This window comes from Artemia sp. Qi Xiang Cuo, chromosome 14 (genome assembly GCF_049724085.1).
Source record: "Artemia sp. Qi Xiang Cuo chromosome 14, ASM4972408v1, whole genome shotgun sequence".
NCBI classification, from domain to species: domain Eukaryota; kingdom Metazoa; phylum Arthropoda; class Branchiopoda; order Anostraca; family Artemiidae; genus Artemia; species Artemia sp. Qi Xiang Cuo.
The window spans coordinates 70,883,951-70,898,149 of NC_142807.1; the positions used below are offsets into that span (position 1 = coordinate 70,883,951).

The 14,199-nt window shown below is 38.5% G+C and overlaps 1 protein-coding gene across 1 annotated transcript in view; it reads left to right on the top strand.

Moving 5' to 3' along the window:
* Positions 1-14,199, top strand: part of Sse (extra spindle pole bodies like 1, separase) — a 125,464-nt gene that overhangs the window by 44,216 nt on the left and 67,049 nt on the right. The window contains exon 2 of the mRNA XM_089100139.1: positions 1,238-1,364. Within this exon, the coding sequence (XP_088956265.1) occupies positions 1,238-1,364 (127 nt within the window). The remainder of the gene's footprint in view (positions 1-1,237; positions 1,365-14,199) is intronic.

The following is a 14,199-nucleotide window of genomic DNA, read 5'->3' on the forward strand; positions in this document are numbered from 1 at the left end:
AACGCATAGTTGCACATGGAAGGGATAACAGGAGAATGTTTATCCCTATCTTTTGAGTTTTATGAAGGACTCTCTCCAACTTCACGAAATTGAAATGTAGAGACAGGAAGATGCAATTTCTGCTGAATAGTTCAACGCATAGTTGCACATGGAAGGGATAACAGGAGAATGTTTATCCGTATCTTTTGAGTTTTATGAAGGACTCTCTCCAACTTCAGGAAATTGAAATGTAGAGACAGGAAGATGCAATTTCTGCTGAATAGTTCAACGCATAGTTGCACATGGAAGGGATAACAGGAGAATGTTTATCCCTATTTTTTGAGTTTTATGAAGGACTCTCTCCAACTTCACGAAATTGAAATGTAGAGACAGGAAGATGCAATTTCTGCTGAATAGTTCAACGCATAGTTGCACATGGAAGGGATAACAGGAGAATGTTTATCCCTATCTTTTGAGTTTTATGAAGGACTCTCTCCAACTTCAGGAAATGGAAATGTAGAGACAGGAAGATGCAATTTCTGCTGAATAGTTCAACGCATAGTTGCACATGGAAGGGATAACAGGAGAATGTTTATCCCTATCTTTTGAGTTTTATGAAGGACTCTCTCCAACTTCAGGAAATGGAAATGTAGAGACAGGAAGATGCAATTTCTGCTGAATAGTTCAACGCATAGTTGCACATGGAAGGGATAACAGGAGAATGTTTATCCCTATCTTTTGAGTTTTATGAAGGACTCTCTCCAACTTCAGGAAATGGAAATGTAGAGACAGGAAGATGCAATTTCTGCTGAATAGTTCAACGCATAGTTGCACATGGAAGGGATAACAGGAGAATGTTTATCACTATCTTTTGATTTTTATGATGGACTCTTTCCAACTTCAGGAAATGGAAATGTAGAGACAGGAAGATGCAATTTCTGCTGAATAGTTCAACGCATAGTTGCACATGGAAGGGATAACAGGAGAATGTTTATCCCTATCTTTTGAGTTTTATGAAGGACTCTCTCCAACTTCACGAAATTGAAATTAGAGGCTTGAAATTTCTTCAAATTACAAACCCTTCTTCATCATAAAAAGGCTGCCTTAGGGTTGGAAAGGGTGTGCGCCTATATTCACTTAGATCAATTTCGGTATGCCGAAAAATTTAGTATCATTAAGTAGCTTACTCAACTGCAAATTAGTTTTTTGTTTACTAATATTAAGCACTAATAATAATTAATTCATGTGAACATTTTAGGTATCCTGAAACACCGTGCATTGAAGACATGGCAGAATAACGAGAAGGCTTCTGCTGCAAATCTTTTGTTAAAATCTCATGATTCTAGCATTCGTGATAGAGTTTTTCACTATTTCCGCAATAATGTGTAAGTAAATTACTGTAATCAGTGCCAGTGTTGTCAAATTATTGCAGTGCATTGCATAGGCATCTAAAGTTTGACACGGTCGAACACCCCTCTTCCATTCCACCGTGTTTAAAGCTTCTATTTTAGCCACTATTATACTAATGTAAAATCAAGTTGCTGTTAGAGGATATGTTTGGCTCATAACAACTCTGCTGTCGCTCTCTGCTAAAATGCACATTACTTTTGCCTAATAAAAGTTTTATGACTTAAAAAGGACCCCTATGATATTTTGTTATGCTGGTCACCTGACCAAAAATCTTCACCCATTAGTGTTAGTTCTATGTGGAAGCAAATATCTATACAATCTAATTTTTTAGGGAGGGGGAAGGGGCGTCCCTAGAAGACCCTCTGGATAAGTTTTCTCCACTACTTTATAATATATATACTTTAAATCTATTCGTTTTTTAAGACTTTATAGTTTGGCCTGCTATTTGTATGCTGGAGAAAAATTTTCAGCAATTTTTAACAACATACACCTTTTTTAAAAATCTGGACACTAATAGTACTGTTTAATTTAGTTTCGTACCTCCTTTAGTTGACCTGAAATGGAAAACTTGATACCATTTGCAAAAAAATCTGTTTACTTTTTTTGATAGCTTGGATACACTTACGCTATTTTGATTTGGTTAAATTTTAAGAGCAGAAATGGGAGGGTTGGCTTGGGAGGATGGGCGTGGGAAGGTGGGAGTGGAAGGGGGGTTAGTTGCCCTCAAATAACTTTCGACTATTAAAAAGGGCATCAGCCCTTTCTATTTTCAATCGAATGACCTTCGATAGGAAGTGCCCTGGTCTAAACAACAACAACAACAAAAAAAATAATACATTATACCCACTTCGATCTTTACTATAAAAATGTCAAGCCTTCCAATCACTTTCGACTATAAAAAAGGGCAATAAGCCTTTCGATTTCCAATCGAATGAGCCCTTTTGGAAACTACAACGCTTTCTATTAACACCTTATATGCTCCAGGGCATAAATTACAACCCTTACCCTAAGGTCTGTTAGGGTGGCTGTCATTATCTAAGACCGAATTTTCAGAACTTTCAACTACGTTAAACTACATGGCTATCTCAAAATTTTGATTGGATGTGTTTGGGGAAAAGGTGGGCGTGAGAGGGGTGTTAGTTGCATTCCAATGAATTTCGACTATTAGTACGAGCACAAGCTACTCCCATTTTTGATCGAATGAGGGATTTTTAAAGTTTCTAAGATAACTTCTTCGACACAAACTGCCCTGGTCTAAAGGAAAAAATATAATATATTCTGCCAACATAGTTCTTATGTGCCCTTAGGACATAACTTAAAACCCTTTACCTGAGGGTTGTGGGGGAGTGTCCTTATCTTTACTTAGTCCCCGTTCTTGTCTCGTTCTCGAGTGTCCCCGTTCTTTACTTAGGCAGCGCGATTGTGCTGCCTATGATTTGTACAACAACTTTCTATATAAACCTTATATGCCCCCAGGGCATAACTTACAACCCTTGCACTGAGGGCTCTGAGGGGGTTATCATCCTAAAAGACCTAATGTCCAGAACGTTCAACTACGTTGAACAAAATAGATATCTTAAAATTTTTATTGGATGTGTCTTGGAAAACGGTGGGTGTGAGAGGGGCGTTAGTCGCTATCCAATCACTTTCAAGTAGTAAAAAAGGCACGAGCCCTTTCAATTTCGAATTGAATGAGACCATATGAAGTTTCTACAACAACGCTTTCAATTACTACTTTATATGCCCCAGGACATAATTTACAACCCTTGCCCTGAGGGCTGTGGGGGGAGGGTTGTCATCCTGAAAGACCTAATTTCCAAAACTTTCACCTACGTTGAATAAAATGGCTATCTAAAACTTTTGATTGGATGTGTTTTGATAAATGGTGGGCGTGAGAGGGGGGTTAGTTGCCCTCACATCACTTTCTACTATTAAAAAGGGTACTATCCCTTTGAATTTCAAATCGAATTAGCCCTTTTCAAGTTTCTACGACAAAGATTTCAATAAAAACCTTATATACCCCCAGGGCATAACTTATAATCCTTGCTCTGAGGATTGTGGGGAAGTGTCCTCCTCAAAAAAATATTTTCTATCTGGAAATCAACTACACTGAACAAAATGGCAATCTCAGAATTTTTATCTGATGTGTTTGGGGGAATGATGGGCGTGAAAAGTTATTTATAACAAAATAAATAACTTTTCCAGTCATTAGCAAAATAATGAACTTCCTTATTATTCACTGGATTATTTTCAGAGAGAGTTCATTGACAAAGTTCATTTAAAGTTCTTGGTGCAAATTTTCTTCTTTAATCTTGCCCAAATGTAAAACAAATTTCCAATGAAATTGGTAATTTCCAATGACGTATATATGGGGAAATGAGACCAACCCAGTAAACATCTAAAAACTCAACATTTGGTTTGCAATTAGAAGACACAGAAGGCTTTACCACTTTCATTGGAAATTTGTTTTACATTTGGGCAAGATTAAAGAAGAAAATTTACATCAAGAACTTAGAATGATCTTTGTCAACGAACTCTCTCTGAAAATAATCCAGTGAATATTCCGGAAGTTCATTATTTTGTGAATGACCCAAAAAGTTATATATATTGTTACATATGAATATGCTAGTTTCAATTTTATTTTTTTAGTACTTCTACTGAAGACGGTCGCTGTATATGTGACAGAAATATCTGGACTTTTGTACCTGTTTTTTTCACTGTCAAAATAAATGGATTTATCCCCATTTGAAAGTTTATTTGTTCGTCTTTGAACGGCAGTGTGGTCTAAGAAAACAACACCTAATTTAAAGGTGTTATGTCGAAAATTGATTGGATGTGTTTGGGGAAATGATGGTCGTAGGGGGGGGGGGCTAGTGGCCCTTAAATCATTTTCGACTTCTAAAAAGGATCCTAGAACTGTCCACTTCCAATTGCATAAGCCCTTTTGTAGTATCTACGATGACCCCTTCCTTATGAGGTGACCAGCTCTAAAGGAAAAAAAAATAATAGATAGTACACTGTGCCAACATCGTTCTTACATGCCCTCAGGGCATAACTTAAAACCCTTGCCCCAAGGGTTGTGGGGGAGTGTCCTTCTCGAAAATATATTTTCTATCTGGAAATCAACTACGCTTAACAAAATGGCTATCTCAAAATTTTGATTGGATGTGTTTCGGGAAATGATGGGCGTGGGGGGGGACTAGTTGCCCTCCAATCACTTTCGAGTATTAAAAAGGGCACCAGCCCTTTGACTTTCCAATCGAATGAGCCTTTTTTGAAGTTTTTACGACACCGCCTTCTATAAAAAACTTATATTCCCCCAGGGCATAACTTAAAAACCTTGCCCTGAGGGCTCTGGGGGAGTGTCCTCCTCAAAAACAAATTTTCCCTCTGGAAATCAATTACGCTGAACAAAATGGCTATCTCAAAATTTTATTGGATGTGTTTGGGGGAAGGATGGGCGTAGGGGGGTTGGGGGGTGGCTAGTTGCCCTCCAATTACGTTCGACTATTAAAAAGGGTACTAGCCCTTTGAATTTCCAATCGAATGAGCCTGTTTTGAAGTTTCTACGACAACGCCTTCTATAAAAACCTTAAATGACCCCAGACCATAACTTAAAACCCTTGCCCTGAGGGTTGTGGGGGAACGTCCTTCTCAAAAACGTATTTTCTATCTGGAAATAAACTACGCTGAACAAAATGGCTATCTCAAAATTTTGATTGGATTTGTTTGGGGGAATGATGGGCGGGGGGGGGGGGCTAGTTGCCCTGCAGTCACTTTCGACTATTAAAAAGGGTACTAGCCCTTCGAATTTCCAATCGAATGAGCCGGTTTTGAAGTTTCTATGACAACGCTTTCTATAAAAAATCTCATATTCCCCCAGGGCATAATTTAAAACCCTTGCGCTGAGGGTTGTGGGGGAGTGTTCTCCTCAAAAACACATTTTCTATCTGGAAATCAACTACGCTGAACAAAATGGTTATCTCAAAATTTTTATCGGATGTGTTTGGGGGAATGATGGGTGTGGGGGGCTAGCTGCCCTCCAATCACTGTCGAGTATTAAAAAGGCCCTAGAACTCTCGATTTCCAATCGAATGAGCCCCTTTTGAAGTCTCTACGACGACCCCTTCCATATGAAGTGTCCTGCTCCGAATTAAAAAAATAATATATGGTACATTGAGCCAACATTGTTCTTATATGCCCTAAGCGCATAACTTAAAACCCTTGCCCCGAGGGTTATGGGGGAGTGGAGTGTCCTCTTCAAAAAGATATTTTCTGTCTGGAAATCAACGACGCTGAACAAAATGGCTATCTGAAAATTTTGATTGGATGTGTTTGGGGGAATGATGGGCGTGGGAGGGGGGCTAGCCCTCCCATCACTTTCGACTATTAAAAAGGGTACTATCCCTTTGAATTTCAAATCGAATGAGCCGTTTTCAGGTTTCTACGACAAAGATTTCAATAAAAACCTTATATACCCCCAGGGCATAACTTATAATCCTTGCCCTGAGGGTTGTGGGGAAGTTTCCTCCTCAAAAATATATTTTCTATCTGGAAATCAACTACGCTGAACAAAATGGCTATCTCAAAATTTTTATTGGATCTGTTTGGGGGAATTATGGGCGTCGTTGCCCTCCAATCACTTTTGACTATTAAAAAGGGCACTAGCCCTTTGAATTTCCAATCGAATGAGCTTTTTTGAAGTTTCTACGACTACGCCTTCTGTTAAAACCTCATATGAGCACAAGGCATAACTTAAAACCCTTGCCCTGAGGGCTGTGGGGGAGTGTCCTCCTCAAAAACACTATTTCTATCTGGAAATCAACTACGCTGAACAAAATGGCTATCTTAAAATTTTGATTGGATGTGTTTGGGGGTATGATGGGCGTGGGGGGGGGGGCTAGTCGCCCTCCAATCACTTTCGAGTATTAAAAATGGCACTAGCCCTTTGAATTTCCAATCGAATGAGCCTTTTTTTAAGTTCTACAACAACGCCTTCTATAAAAACCTTATATGCCCCCAGGGCATAACTTAAAACCCTTGCCCTGAGGGATATGGGGGAGTGTCCTCCTCAAAAACATATTTGCCATCTGGAAATCAACTACGCTGAACAAAATGGCTATCTCAAAATTTTGATTGGATGTGTTTGGGGGAATGATGGGCGTAGGGGGGGATAGTTGCCCTCCAATTACTTTCGACTATTAAAAACAATACTATCCCTTCGAATTTCCAATCGAATGAGCATGTTTTGAAGTTTCTACGACAACGCCTTCTATAAAAACCTTATATGCCCCAGGGCATAACTTAAAACCCTTACCCCGAAGGTTGTGGGGGAGTGTCCTTCTCAAAAACGTATTTTCTATCTGGAAATCAACTACGCTGAACAAAATGGCTATCTCAAAATTTTGATTTACGACAACGCCTTCTACAAAAAAACTTTTTTGCCCCCAGGGCATAACTTAAAACCCTTGCCCCGAGGGTTTTGGGGGAGTGTTCTCCTCAAAAACAGATTTTCTATCTGGAAATCAACTACGCTGAACAAATGGTTATCTCAAAATTTTGATTGGATGTGTTTGGGGGAATGATGGTTGTGAGGGGGGGGGGGGCTTGTTGCCCTCCAATCACTTTCGACTATTAAAAAGGACCCTAGAAGTCTCGATTTACAATCGAATGAGCCCCTTTTGAAGTCTCTACGACGACACCTTCCATATGAAGTGCTCTGCTCTGAAGTAAAAAAAATAATATATGGTACATTGTGCCAACATTGTTCTTATATGCCCTCAGGGCATAACTTAAAACCCTTGCCCCGAGGGTTGTGGGGGAATGTCCTCCTCAAAAAGATATTTTCTATCAGGAAATCAACTACGCTGAACAAAATGGCTATCTAACAATTTTGATTGGATGTATTTGGGGAAATGATGGGCATGGGGGGGGGGGCCCTAGGTGCCCTCCAATCACTTTTGATTATTAAAAAGGGCACTAGCCCTTTGAATTTCAAATCGAATGAGCCTTTTTTGAAGTTTTTACGACAACCCCTTCTATAAAAATCCTTATATGGCCCCAGGGCATAACTTAAAATCCTTGCCCTGAGGGTTGTGGGGGAATGTCCTCCTCAAAAACACATTTTCTATCTGAAAATCGACTATGCTGAACAAAATGGTTATCTCAAAATTTTGATTGGATGTGTTTGGGGGAACGATGGGCGTGGGGGGGCTAGTTGCCCTCCAATCACTTTCGACTATTAAAAAGGGTACTAGAACTCTCAATTTCCAAGCGAATGAGCCCCTTTTGAGGTTTCTACGACGAGCAATGAAGTGCCCAGCTCTAAAGGAAAAAAAAATAGTAAATAGTACATTGTGCCAAAATTGTTCTTATATACCCTCATCGCATAATTTAAAATCCTTGGCCCGAGGGTTGTGGGGGAGTGTTCTCTTCAAAAACATATTTTCTATTTGAGAATCAACTACGCTGAACAAAATGGCTATCTCTAAATTTTGATTGGATGTGATTGGGGGAATGATGGGCGTGGGGGGGGGGGCGAGTTAACCTCCAATCACTGTTGACTATTAAAAAGGGCACTAGCCCTTTGAATTTCCAATCGAATGAGCCTTTTTTGAAGTTTTTACGACAACGACTTCTATAAAAACCTTATGTGCCCCCAAGGCATAACTTAAAACCCTTGCCCTGAGGGTATTGGGGAGTGTCCTCCTCAAAAACATATTTTTATCTGGAAATCAACTACGCTGAACAAAATGGCTATCTCAAAATTTTGATTGAATTTGTTTGGGGGAATGATGGGCGTGGGGGGGGGGGGGCCGCGAGGTGCCCTCCAATCACTTTTTACTATTAAAAAAGGGCACTCGCCCTTTGATGTTCCAATCGAATGAGCCTTTTTTGAAGTTTCTATGACAATGCCTTATATAAAAACCTTATATGCCCCCAGGGCATACCTTAAAACCCTTGCCTTGAGGGTTGCGGGTGAGTGACCTCCCCAAAAAAATATTTTCTATACTGAAATCAAAGGCGCTGAACATAATGGATATCTAAAAATTTTGACTGGATGTGTTTGGGTTAATGATGGGCGTGGGGGGGCTAATTGTCCTCCAATTATTGTTGACTATTAAAAAGGGTATGAGCCCTTTGATTTTCCACTCGAATGAGCCTGTTTTGAAGCGTCGGCGACAATAACTTATATAAGTACATTATATACCCTCATGGCATAACTTAAAACCATTACCCTGAGGGTTTTGGGGGAGTGTCCTCCTCAAAAACACATTTTCTATCTGGAAATCAACTACGCGGAACAAAATGGCTTTCTCGAAATTTTGATTGAATGTGTTTGGGGAAAGGATGGGCGTGGGGGGGGGGGTAGGTGCACTCCAATCACTTTTGACTATTAAAAAGGGCACTAGCCACCCCAATTTCCAAACGAATGAGCCCTTTTCGAAGTTTCTACGACAACTCCTTCGATACGAAGTGCCTGTTGAAGAAAAAGAAACACACTGTGGACACATCGTTCTTTACTTAGGCAGCGCTAGCGCGCTGCCTATGATTTGATGCATGTCTGATCCCCCCTTGTAGAATAGACCCTGTACTTCCTCAGTGTAATTGAAAGAGTTTAAGGTTATGTCACCAAGCGCAATACGGTTGTATGAAATACATCATATGACAAGAGAATAGAGCATCTGAAACATCCAACACTCGCTTCCAGACAGTGTAGTGTTCACATGATGTTGACCTACAAATATAGCTGCCAACCATAAAACACCTTTGTCATTAGCTTTGCCAACGCGGTGCAATTGTATCTTTTTTGGCATAATTTAGATGTCCTGGTACGAGTCAGCACATTTGAAAATCTTATGGTACAGTACAAAATTTCCTGTGTAATTTGGTTTTATTTGCATAAAATCGAACATTTTCTTTCTGTGCCAGTAAACTTGTAGGCTGCTCTTCAGAGGGTACAAATTAATCTCCTATGGCACAATTTTTGTCGGAAAACTGGCGAATTTTATTTCAAAGCGTTGACATCTTTGCTCGTTACTTATCTTGCAGGTACTTTCAGGTACACCATGCTAGAGTACTTGCATGTGCTCGCTAAGGAAGCAGTGAAGACCAGAATACGCCAAAATATTTTCACCGAGTATATTGTCGATGACTGAGACAGCATGCAAGACGAAAAAATGACAGCACCTATTACTGTGTCTTTCTATTCAAGACTTGACAAACAGCGAAACAATAAGCCGTGGAAGTATAAGTGGGACACACCGTCCCTCCACCTAGCTGCTAACGCCAGGTCTCCTCGGAGCGTCTTGCTTGGAGGCCAATGCCGCTTGTCGCACCAAATGATCTCGTATACTCTCTCTGAAGTTGCTGTTGGATGGCGGTGTCAAATTTAACCCAAATAATGGTTCCTTGGGACCATACCTACTTAATAGTTAACGTTACAAAGTGGGCTTCAATTGCATCTCCCCACAAAACCTCTCCCAAGGCATGTCACTGGTCTGTTAATAAAAGATTTAAAAATTTACCGCCTTTGACATGGAGCAAAACTACAACATAAACCTTATTTTCGCTCCAGAGTGTGAAGTAAGGTAATTAAGGTAAGAAAAGTGGTCAGAATTCATCTACCTATCTGAATTTTGCTTAAATAAGTTTGGCTGATGAGATCAAATGATATTTTTGGCAATCTAATAAACGTCCATACATGACAAGTATATAATAATAATAATAATAATAATAATTTATTTTACCCTCTTTCGTTATATTACAAAAATGCAATAGAGAAGTACAAACCAGGAAAAAAAAAACACAAATAATTAACGAATATCAAACAGTTCGTGGTAACGAACTGTAAGTAAGGAGCGACCCGGCTCAATAGTAACCGAAACTATAAAAACACGGGATTTTGATACCAATAGATACATCAAAAGAATCAGATTTCAATACTGATTTCAAATATATAAGTTTCATCAAGATTAGTCCGACCCATCAAAAGTTACGCGCCTGAGAAAATTTGGCTGATTTTCGAAAAAAGAGGGAAAGACCCCCTAAAATCTATAGAACCTTGATGAAAATAACACCATCAGATTCAGCGTATCAGAGAACACTACTGTAGAGGTTTCAAGCTCTTATCTGCAAAAATGTGAAATTTTGTATTTTTTGCCAGAAGAAAGATCACGAATACGTATTTATTTGTTTTTTTTTTGTGTTTTTTTTCCCATGGGTCATCGTATCGACCCAGTGGTCCTAGAATATTGCGAGAGGGCTCATTCTAATGGAAACGAAAAGTTCTAATGCCCTTTTTAAGTGACCAAAAAAAATAGAGGGCAACTAGGCCCCCTCCCACGCTCATTTTTTTCTTAAAGTCACCCGATAAAAATTTTGAGATAGCCATTTTATTCAACATGGTCAAAAATATAATAAATATGTCTTTTAGGATAACTTAATCCCCCAAAGTCCCCGGGGAGAGGGCTGAAATTTATGAACTTTACCCAATGTTTACATATAGTATTGGTTATTGGGAAGTATACTGACGTTTTCAAGGGAGAATTTTTTTGGTAGTGGGGGGGGGGTCGGGGGTTATGTGGCAGGATCTTTCCAGGGAGGACGTTTTCATGGGGGAAGGGACATTGCTATGAAGGGGGTTTTGGATTTCCCAGCCTTATTTAAAAAATTGATCAGAAATTAAATAAAAAAATATAACAAGTTTTTCAACTGAAAGTAAGGAGCAGCATCAAAACTTAAAACAAACAGAAATCATTAAGTATATGATTGGGTTCGCCCCCTAGTCAATTCCTTGCTCTTTAAGCCAAAGATTTTTTAGTGCTTTCATAAGAGCTATTTATTCTAATTAACGGCCTTTGTTATTAAGGGTTCATTTTTAAATAATTGGAAAAAAATTCGAACTTTCGCGTATAGAGCGAGGTATTGAGTAGGGGGCGAACCCCCTAATATATTTATAAAAAATATATGGATATAGAAGTTCGTTACGTAAGTTAATTCGTAAGTTACGTATATTTATTACTAATAAAAACGTTCCTAAATAAAATTAAACAACTCTCGAGAAAGCCATTTAACCAAATGAAAGTATAATTAATATGCAATTTTTTTGTAATTATTCATGTACGGTGAGCCAAAATCAAAACCTCCATTAATTCTAAAACGTTCAAAAATTAAATAAAGAGCAAGTTTTTTTTAACTGAAAGTATGGAGCGACATTAAAACTTAAAACAAACAGAAATTATTCCGTATATGAAAAGGGCTTTCCCCTCCTCAACGCCTCGCTTTTTACGCTAAAGTTAGACTCTTTTTCACAACTCTATTTTTTAAAACAACAAAAGACTTTAGCGTAAAGAGCGAGGCGTTGAGGAGGGGACAGCCCCTTTCATATACGGAATAATTTTTGTTCGTTTTAAGTTTTAATGTTGCTCCTTACTTTCAGTTAAAAAAACTTGTTTTTTTTTATTTAAGTACAGTAAAATGACCAACATATCTAACGAAGAAGAACAAACAAGTACGCAAAATCACCTTCAAATAAAACCTTGTTGGCCAATAAGTAATGCTTTGGTGGTAGCTTCTAGCATCCACTGGCTCTTTTTCCACCAAGGTTGCAACTCCAGCTGCAACCTAGTAAAGAACGAAACACGGCCAGAAGTATCCAAACTTTAAAAAACAAGTTTAAAAAAACTGGCTAGCGAGAAAAAATTGGTGGGGGCAGTACATTTTAATTAGTAATTTACTTAATCAGTAATTCACATAATGTCCATTTCATACCTTACTATCCAGAAAAGTTGCTTCGTGTATTGTTTGACTGTAAGAAACATTTTACAACTAATTAGTGACCTAGAAAGAGTATTTTGAATAATGTTGAATAGTTTATGAGGGTTTAATTGTGTTGAAAAAAAAAATCGGCACTTGTCTATTATATAAAACACACTCAAGAAGTGAAGTTTGGTGACAATAAAATATGATGAAAATAGAATACTTTATTATCAAAATTGTGAAGGTTATTTGTGAATTATTAAATTGGGTGCTTCAGCGTCGGCTGACCGTCTCAAAGACAAAGAAAGGTGCATTATTAACATGATTCTTGACTTAGTTCATTTTAGTTCATTATTAACGCGATTCTTGAGGACATCGGTTAGTTTGCTTTGACTAGTGATAGAAGATAGTATCTCACCATGGGTGTTCAAGAATCATTTCAGATTGTTGTAAGGGCTACAACACAACAGAGCTGGAACAAGTAGGTTTCACTCACTTGAAAGTAAACCACAAAAATAATTTTGTCGGCCCAGAAACCGGCGCCTCTACGCAAAAAGTAAAGAATATGTGGGGTTCCGCAAAGTGGAGCAACAAACGGCACCAAGGTACATCCCACCATCATTTACATTCATACCTAGTAGAGTATATGTGGCGGGCGGCAGTAAAGGCAGAAGGCCGAGTTCAATGTAACGCGATTCTTGAGGACATTTCTGCGTTTCGAGTGTGTTTTATATAATAGACAAGTACCAAAAAAATCATTAAAAAAGAGGTTGAGTATGGATAAATGTGCAGTATATTAATTTCCACATGATCATAGGTAGTGCAATAGCGCTGCCTAAGTAAAGACCGAAGCGGGCTCAATGTATTGTTTTACTTTATTTTTTATCAAGGCATTTAATAGTCGTACTTATTACGGAAAAAAAATATCATGTACGTTTCAATAATTGCATACCTGTTTTCCTCCCCGAAAATAGACATTTTAAGATTTGATGAAATTTATTCGCGGTCAGAGATTTGTAGAGACGAATTCAAAAGGGACTCGTTACTTCAGTACCGATATTCCCGCAAATTCCAACATTAAAAAAAAATTGAGATTTATGTCAGACGTACCTACAAGAAAAGCACGTTCAAACTCTCTTCAGAGAAGAGAGGAACTCAATAGGTCAAACACGGAAAATTACAGATTATTTGTAGTTTCAGCAGGAGGGCCCACTCCGTTAATGCCGACAAAGGACAAATCTACCATAGATTTTTATTCGTTCAAAAAACCCTCAAAAAGTGCAGAGAAAACGTCACCGGCTGAGGAAACCAGATGCGAATCCGCATATAAAATGACATTCGAAAGCGGGACGTAAATTCCCACCGAGTTCACGGATAGCAAAGTCTCCAACACAAACAGATAGGGTGGAGCCAAGTTAAACCCCAAATTCAAATCGAGTTGTTCCCGGAAACAGAAGACATAAATAAGGAAAGAAATTGCAAATTAGTAAGGGTGAAATTAGGGAATAGCACAGCTGGAAGTGAGCTTGGGTACCAAGAGAATATCGAGAACAGATTTAATGGGCACAGTAAGCCTTCAACCAATGAAGGAAGATGAAGCTATATAGTGATATATATCGAATTTTGAGAAAAACGCAGAGATAAACGGTTGGCCGGAAGAACACTGGGTAACTATAATGCAACCCCACCTAAATCACAAGGCACAAAGTGCCTTTGTGGCTTCGCCGAGGGATTGCGCAAGGAATTTTCAAAAGTTAACAAGAGCAATTTTTCAGAAATTTGAATTATCTCCGGAACAATTTCGTCCGAAATTCAGAAATGAAACTAAGAGAGATTCCGAAACTCGGAAAGGATTCAAATATAGATTAAGAGATTTACAACGAAAAAGATTAGAATTAGATGAATATACAATAAATTAAGGATACTGAAGAACTAAAAGAGAAAATTGGGGGAATTTTCTCAAAAGCAGTAATGGAACAATTTTTTAGAAAATATATCTGGTAGGTTAAGAATATGTCTAGAAGAAAAACGACTGTAAACAAGCGAAAA